The following is a 9,128-nucleotide window of genomic DNA, read 5'->3' on the forward strand; positions in this document are numbered from 1 at the left end:
GAAAAAAGGCAGCAGCACAACAGAAACTCATAATTAAAACCCTAATTCCCTGGGACAGAGCACCTGGGAAAAAAAAAAGGGGGGGTTATGAGTTCTGCTGCAGCAGACTTAAACGTACCTCCCAGCAGCTCTGAATGAACAATGGAGCTCATAGCTCAGCATTTGAGCTCCTATAAAGGACAGACTGTCTCCTCAAGCAGCTCCCTGACCCCCGTATATCCAAAGAGTCACCTCATAAAGGAGAGCTCAGACTGACATCTGGCAGGTATTCTTCTGGGACAAAGATAGCAGAAGAAGAAACTGGTAGCAACCCTTACTGTTCTGCAGCTGCTGCAGGTGATCCCTAGGCAAGCAGGGCCTGGAATGGACCTCGGCAGTCCTATAGCAGAGGGGCCTGACTGTTAGAACGAAAACTAAGAAATAGAAAGAAATAACTTCATCATCAATAAACTGGGTGTCCACTGAGAGACCCAATCTGAAAGTCAACAACTACAAAGACAACAGGTGGATAAATCACAAAGATGGGAAGAAACCAGTGCAAAAAGGATGAAAACACCCAAAACCAGAATGCCTCTCCTCCTACAAGGGATCACAACTCCTCACCAGCAAGGGAACAAGGCTGGATGGAGAATGAGTGTGATGAATTGACAGAAACAGGCTTCAGAAGGTGTAATAAGAAACTTCTGTGAGCTAAAAGAACATGTTCTAACCCAATGCAAAGAAACTAAGAACCTTGAAAAAAGATTTGATGAAATGCTAATGAAAATAGACAACTTAGAGAGGAATGTAAGTGAATTGATGGAGCTGAAAAAGGCAACACGAGAACTTCACGAAGCATGCACAAGTTTCAACAGCCGAATTGACCAAGCAGAAGAAAGGATATCAGAGGTTGAAGATCAACTCAATGAAATAAAACGAGAAGGCAAGATTAGAGAAAAAAGGGTAAAAAGGAATGAACAAAGTCTCCAAGAAATATGGGACTATGTGAAAAGACCTAATCTATGTTTGATAGGTGTACCTGAATGTGACGGAGAGAATGAATCCAAGCTGGAAAATACTCTTCAGGATATCAGCTAGGAAAACTTCCCTAACCTAGCAAGGCAGGCCAATATTCAAGTCCAGGAAATACAGAGAACCCCACAAAGATATTCCTCAAGAAGAGCAACCCCAAGGCACATAATCGTCAGATTCACCAGGGTTGAAATGAAGGAGAAAATGCTAAGGGCAGCCAGAGAGAAAGGTCAGGTTACCCCCAAAGGGAAGCCCATCAGACTCACAGCAGATCTCTCAGCACAAACCAAGCCAGAAGAGAGTGGGGGCCAATATTCAACATCCTTAAAGAAAATAACTTTCAACCCAGAATTTCATATCCAGCCAAACTAAGCTTCATAAGTGAAGGAAAAATAAAATCCTTTAAGAACAAGCAAGTACTCAGAGATTTCATCACCACCAGGCCTGCTTTACAAGAGCTCCTGAAAGAGGCACTAAACGTAGAAAGGAACAACCAGTAGCAGCTACTCCAAAAACATACCAAATGGTAAAGAACATCAACACAATGAAGAAACTGCATCAACTAACAGGCAAAACAGCCAGCTAGCATCAAAATGGCAGGATCAAATTCACACATAACAATATTAACCCTAAATGTAAATGAGCTAAATGCCCCAATCAAAAGACACAGACTGGCAAAATAGACAAAAAGCCAAAACCCATCGGTGTGCTGTATCCAGGAAACACATCTCACATGCAAGGATACACAAAGGCTCAAAATAAAGGGATGGAGGAAGATTTACCAAGCAAATGGAGAGCAAAAAAAAGCAGGAGTTGCAATTCTCGTCTCTGATAAAATAGACTTTAAACCAACAAAGATCAAAAGAGACAAAGAAGGACATTACGTAATGGTAAAAGGATCAATGAAACAAGAAGAGCTAACGATCCTAAATATATACACACCCAATACAGGAGCACCCAGATACATAAGGCAAGTTCTTAATGACTTACAAAGAGACTTAGACTCCCACACAATAATAGTCGGAGACTTTAACACCCCATTGTCAATATTAGACAGATCAACGAGACAAAAAATTAACAAGGATATCCAGGACTTGAACTCAGACCTGGACCAAGCAAACCTAATAGACATTTACAGAACTCTCCACCCCAAATCCACAGAATATACATTATTCTCAGCACCACATCACACCTACTCTAAAATTGACCACATAATTGGAAGTAAATCACTCCTCAGCAAATGCAAAAGAACGGAAATCATAACAAACAGTCTCTCAGACCACAGTGCAATCAAGTTAGAACTCAGAATTCAGAAACTAACTCAGAACCACACAGCTTCATGGAAACTGAACAATTGGCTCTTGAATGTTGACTGGATAAACAATGAAATGAAGGCAGAAATAAAGGTGGCGCATGCCTGTAATCCCAGCTACTCAGGAGGTTGAGGCAGGAGAATTGCCTGAACCCGGGAGGTGGACGTTGCGGTGAGCCAAGATCACGCCGTTGCACTCCAGCCTGGGTAACAAAAGCAAAACTCGGTCTCAAAAAAAAAAAAAAAGAAAGAAAGAAAGAAAGAAAGATGTTCTTCGAAACCAACAAGAACGAAGACACAACATAGCAGAATCTCTGGGACACATTTAAAGCAGTCTCTAGAGGAAAATATATAGCAATAAATGCCCACATGAGAAGCAAAGAAAGTTATAAAATCGACACCCTATCGTCAAAATTGAAAGAGCTAGGGGAGCAAGATCAAAAAAACTCAAAACCTAGCAGAAGACAAGAAATAACTAAGATCAGAGCAGAACTGAAGGAGATAGAGACACAAAAATCCCTTCAAAAAATCAATAAATCCAGGAGCTGGTTTTTCAAAAAGATCAACAAAATATACCACTAGCCAGATTAATAAAAAGAAAAGAGAGAATAATCAAATAGAGGCAATAAAAAATGATAAAGGAGATATCACCACAGATTCCACAGAAATACAAACCATCATCAGAGATTATTACAAACAACTCTATGCACATAAACTAGTAAACCTGGAAGAAATGGATAAATTCCTGGACACTTGCATCCTCCCAAGCCTAAACCAGGAAGAAGTCGAAACCCTGAATAGACCAATAACAAGGTCTGAAGTTGAGGCAGCAATTAAGAGCCTACCACCCAAAAAAAGTTCAGGTCCAGATGGGTTCACAGCCAAATTCTACCAGACATACAAAGAGGAGCTGGTACCATTCCTTCTGAAACTATTCCAAACAATCCAAAAAGAGGGAATCCTTCCCAAATCATTTTATGAGACCAACATCATCCTGATACCAAAACCCGGCAGAGACTCAGCAAGAAAAGAAAACTTCAGGCCAATATCCATGATGAACATAGATGCAAAAATCTTCAATAAAATACTGGCAAACCGATTGCAACAGCACATCAAAAAGCTTATCCACCATGATCAAGTAGGCTTCATCCCGGGGATGCAAGGCTGGTTCGACATACGCAAGTCCATAAACGTAATTCACCACATAAACAGAACCAAAGATAAAAACCACGTGATTATCTCAATTGATGCAGAGAAGGCCTTTGACAAAATGCAACAGCCCTTTATGCTAAAAACCCTCAATAAACTAGGTATTGATGGAACGTATCTCAAAATAATAAAAGCTATTTATGACAAACCCACAGCCAATATCATACTGAATGGGCAAAAACTGCAAGCGTTCCCTTTGAAATCTGGCACTAGACAAGGCTGCCCTCTCTCACCACTCCTATTCAATATAGTACTGGAAGTTCTAGCCAGAGCAATCAGGCAAGAAAAAGAAATAAAGGGTATTCAAATAGGAAAAGAGGAAGTCAAATTGTCTCTATTTGCAGACGACATGATTGTATATCTAGAAGACCCCATCATCTCAGCCGAAAATCTCCTGAAACTGATAAGCAACTTCAGCAAAGTCTCAGGATACAAAATCAATGTGCAAAAATCATAAGCATTCCTATACACCAATAACAGATTTAAAGAGAACCACATCAAGAACGAACTGCCATTCACAATTGCTACAAAGAGAATAAAATACCTAGGAATACAACTAACAAGGAACGTACAGGACCTCTTCAAGGAGAACTACAAGCCACTGCTCAACAAAATAAGAGAGGACACAAACAGATGGAGAAACATTCCATGTTCATGGTTAGGAAGAATCAATATCATGAAAATGGCCATACTGCCCAAAGTAATTTACAGATTCAACGCTATCTCCATCAAGCTACCAATGACCTTCTTCACAGAACTGGAAAAAACCACCTTAAACTTCATATGGAACCAAAAGAGAGCCCGAATAGCCAAATCAATTCTAAGCAAAAAGAACAAAGCGGGAGGCATCACACTACCGGACTTCAAACTATACTACAAGGCTACAGTAATCAAAACAGCATGGTACTGGTACCAAAACAGAGATATTGACCAATGGAACAGAACAGAGGCCTCAGAGGCAACACAACATATCTGCAACCATTCGATCTTTGACAAACCCAACAAAAACAAGCAATGGGGACAATGAATGGTGTTAGGAAAACTGGCTAGTCGTGTGCAGAAAGCAGAAACTGGACCCCTTTCTGACACCTTACACTAAAATTAACTCTAGATGGATTAAAGACTTAAACATAAGACCTAACACCATAAAAACCCTAGAAGAAAACCTAGGCAAAACCATTCAGGACATAGGCGTAGGCAAGGACTTCATGACCAAAACACCAAAAGCATTGGCAACAGAAGCCAAAATAGACAAATGGGACCTAATCAAACACCACAGCTTCTGCACGGCAAAAAAACAGTCATTAGAGTGAATCGGCAACCAACAGAACGGGAAAAAATTTTTGCAGTCTACCCATCTGACAAAGGGCTGATATCCAGAATCTACAAAGAGCTAAAACAGATTTACAAGAAAAAAACAAACAAGCCCATTCAAAAGTGGGTGAAGGATATGAACAGACACTTTACAAAAGAAGACATACATGAGCCAACAAACATATGAAAAAATGTTCATCATCACTGGTCATTAGAGAAATGCAAATCAAAACTACATTGAGATACCATCTCATGCCAGTTAGAATGGTGATCATTAAAAATTCTGGAGACAACAGATGCTGGAGAGGATGTGGAGAAATAGGAACACTTTTACACTGTTGGTGGGAGTGTAAATTAGTTCAACCATTGTGGAAGACAGTGTGGCGATTCCTCAAGGACCTAGAAATAGAAATTCCATTTGACCCAGCAATCCCATTACTGGGTATATATCCAAAAGATTATACGTTCTACTATAAGGACACATGCACATGAATGTTCATTGCAGCACTCTTTACAATAGCAAAGACCTGGAACCAACCCAAATGCCCATCGATGATAGACTGGACAGGGAAAATGTGGCACATATACACCATGGAATATTATGCAGCCATCAAAAACGAGGAGTTCGTGTCCTTTGTAGGGACATGGATGAACCTGGAAACCATCATTCTCAGCAAACTGACACAAGAACAGAAAATCAAACACTGCATGTTCTCACTCATAGGCGGGTGTTTAACAATGAGAACACGTGGACACAAGGAGGGGAGCATCACACACTGGGTTCTGTTGGGGGGAAATAGGGGAGGGACAGTGTGGGGTGGGGAGTTGGGGAGAGATAGCATTGGGAGAAATGCCAGATATAGATGATAGGGAGGAAGGCAGCAGATCACATTGCCATGTGTGTAGTTATGCAACAATCTTGCATGTTCTTCACATGTACCCCAAAACTTAAAATGCAATAAATAAAAGGAATAAACCTGAAGTGAAGGCATGAAAATAAATAAAATAAAATAAAATAAAAATTTAAGTTCTTTGCCAATTGGGTTTAGCTTAGACTGTGAGGTCCAGCTCCAATCAATGGAGATAAGACATAGCAGTTAGGACCCAATGCAGTAAGCAATTAATATTCCTGCCTCTCCTTTGTTTATTGTGCTCTTGTAGCAGGATTGCTGATGGGTAGCACCCTTTCTGCAGAAAGCAAAATTGCCTTGCTGAGAGATCCTGTCTCAGTGCTGATTTTTCTTTGCACCACAAAGCATCTGTTTCCAGCATTCATGATTCTTCTTATAAATTAGATTTACAGCAGTCTAAGGCCACGAAAAATTACCTTTTCCATCTGCACTTCACAATTTCATTAATAACTAAAAAAGGGAGTTCGGGCTGGGCGCGGTGGCTCACGCCTGTAATCCCAGCACTTTGGGAGACCAAGGTGGGCAGATTACGAGGTCAAGAGATCAAGACCATCCTGGTCAACATGGTGAAACCCCGTCTCTACTAAAAATACAAAAAAAAATTAGCTGGGCACGGTGGTGAGTGCCTGTAATCCCAGCTACTCAAGAGGCTGAGGCAGGAGAATTGCCTGAACCCGGGAGGCGGAGGTTGCAGTGAGCCGAGATCGCGCCATTGCACTTCAGCCTGGGTAATAAGAGTGAAACTCAGTCTCAAAAAAAAAAAAAAAAAAAGGGAGTTCAAGATAACATGCCATTGGATCAATCATAAAACCTGTGTTAGAAATTCCTTAATATCTGGCTGGATGTGGTGGCTCATACCTGTAATCCCAGCACTTTGGGAGTGTGAGGCGGGTGGATCACCTGAGGTCAAGAGTTCGAGACCAGACTGGCCAACATGGTGAAACCCTGTCTCTACTAAAAATACAAAAACACCTGGTGTGGTGGTGTGCACTTGTTGTCCCAGCTACTCAGGAGGCTGATGCAGGAGAATCACTTGAACCCAGGAGGCAGAAGTTGCAGCACTGAGCCGACATCATGCCACTGTACTCCAGCCTGGGAAACAGAGCAAGACCCTGTCTCAAAAATAAAATAAAATAAAAAAATAAAGAAATTCCTGGGCCGGGCGCGGTGGCTCACGCCTGTAATCCCAGCACTTTGGGAGGCCGAGGCGGGTGGATCACGAGATCAAGAGATCGAGACAATCCTGGTCAACACGGTGAAACCCTGTCTCTACTAAAAATACAAAAAATTAGCTGGGCATAGTGGCGCGTGCCTGTAGTCCCAGCTACTCAGGAGGCTGAGGCAGGAGAATTGCCTGAACCCAGGAGGCGGAGGTTGCGGTGAGCCGAGATAGCGCCATTGCACTCCAGCCTGGGTAACAAGAGCGAAACCGTCTCAAAAAAAAAAGAAAGAAAGAAATTCCTTACTGTCTCAGCTTCCCCAAAAAGGTGCATAAAATATGGCCTGAATATATATTTGCAGACAGAATGGTCTATGGATTACATTAGATACTCAAAGGGACCCATGGCCCAATAAGTTTAATCGTCACTGATCCTCAACATACAAAATTATTCACACTTAAAAGAAAGCAATAGTCTCTAACACCTAATACATTGCCCTCAATCAAGTCAAAGACCATACAATTCATTTCTTCAACAAACACATACATAAATGTGCTTTGTGAAGTGTAAACTAAAGCTCAGATAACTATTTGCTAGTTTCCTATTATCAGCCCGAAAATCCAATGATCCCCCAATGCCTGCTGAATAAATCTCTTATGCATGAGCTTGTGTTCCAGGTAAAGCAACCAGAACCAGAGAAGAGGAAGAACAGACAATTGGGCCATATATTTAGGGGCGACATCTCTCAGCTTGCCTGGAGCCTTTCAGTTTCAAAATTGTCCCAGTTTGTACAATACATTATTATATTGTCACCCTATTAATAAACCACGTTGAAGAATTGATTCATTATCCTGAGGGTAATGGGATAAAGTGTTTTAAACAAAGGAGGAGTAACAACATCAGATTTAAACTTTAGAAAGATCACTGAGGCTGCAATGAAAGTGATGGATTGGAGAAAAGCAAGTCAAGTGGCAGCGACCAGTTGGGAAACCGTGGCCATAGCTTAGCTACAGAAAACAGGGTGTCCTGGATTGGGGTGGTACCAGCAGAGATGAGAGTAGGCCTATTGTCTTAGTGATACATGAATATTATCAGTGTTGGGGTGCGTGGGGAGGCTTCAAAATGACTCCCAGGAGTCCGGTTTGGGCAACTGGTGGGTTGCTGGCGCTCTTCACTGAAATGGAAGACCTAAGAGAAGGTTTGACGGGAGTTTTAAGTGAGTCCAGCAGTCTACAGTAGAGACGTTTGGGACCTTTCATTCAAGAAATCATGCTTGCTAGGCGCTGTATTAAGTCCTGGGAATGCATGGTCCCTGTCTGTTCTCATGAGATTATCGGGGGTAGGAGAAAGATGTGTAGATCAGCCAGTTAATACAACAAAGAGGTAGATCAGCAGACACTGAAAATTTTTACACAAAACGAAGAATCGTAATTAAAGAAAATGAAAACTAAAAGGAAAAAAATTTAATACAACAAAGAAATAGAGGAAGTTTGGGACGCATATTACAGGGAGGCCTGGCCTCGTGTTGGTCTGGGACCATTTCCCTGAGGAAACGCCATCCGAGATGAGCCCCTTGTGACCACCCCTGACCTAATCTACCGGACGGCGCCCTCGGCGCCTCTCTGCCCGCCCCCGCCCCTTACTGGGCCGCACCGCTGCAGACCTGCTTGCCGTCCCGCCGGTGCTTCACAAGTGTCACCTCTCCGTAGCTTCCCTTGCCCACGACCCGCAGGTAGCAGTAGGAAGCCAGAGGCATGTTCCCAGTGGGGGCCCAGAGTTGGGATGCAGGGACAACGGCGGGTAGGGCAGCGGGAGGCAGCAGAAGGCTCGGTTCATGCCCGGGAGGCAGCAGGAGGGGCAGCTGTTGAGGCAGTCGCGCCTAGGCAGGAGCGCGGTGGCCGGACCCACGAAGACGCCGCTACCATAGCGATCGCGGCCGGGAGCAGTCCTGCGCATGCTCCTGCGTCCCTGAAGAACCGCCATAGAGCGGACGCCACGAGCGGCCAGAGCGGTTCCACCGCCCCGGGAGGACCCGCCATAGAGCCGAGGCTCCAGGAAGCCAGAGCGACTCCGCCAGGCCCCCCACACTTTCTTTGTGTCTGTTCCACCGTCCAGGTGCCCGCCGCAGCAGAGTCGGGGAAGCTTACTCTTTTTGTGCACTCGTTTGTCCTAAGCCCGTTAAAGTATTGTTCGTTCATTCTACAAATATTT

At 43.2% G+C, this 9,128-nt stretch overlaps 1 protein-coding gene across 6 annotated transcripts in view; it reads right to left on the bottom strand.

Moving 5' to 3' along the window:
• The window catches only part of NEK4 (NIMA related kinase 4), a 68,451-nt gene extending 59,584 nt beyond the window's left edge, over positions 1–8,867 (bottom strand). For 4 of the 6 annotated variants that reach the window (XM_012460706.2, XM_064367198.1, XM_021671634.2 and 1 more), the window contains exon 1: positions 8,581–8,867. In XM_012460706.2, the coding sequence (XP_012316129.2) occupies positions 8,581–8,673 (93 nt within the window). In that variant the 5' untranslated portion in view covers positions 8,674–8,867. The remainder of the gene's footprint in view (positions 1–8,580) is intronic. The other 2 variants (XM_012460707.2, XM_064367196.1) reach the window with 2 other exon arrangements.
• Positions 8,868–9,128: the final 261 nt, after the last annotated feature.

Source organism: Aotus nancymaae, unplaced genomic scaffold (assembly GCF_030222135.1).
Source record: "Aotus nancymaae isolate 86718 unplaced genomic scaffold, 86718_ANA_hifiasm-v0.15.2.pri h1tg000067l, whole genome shotgun sequence".
Taxonomy (NCBI): Eukaryota; Metazoa; Chordata; class Mammalia; order Primates; family Aotidae; genus Aotus; species Aotus nancymaae.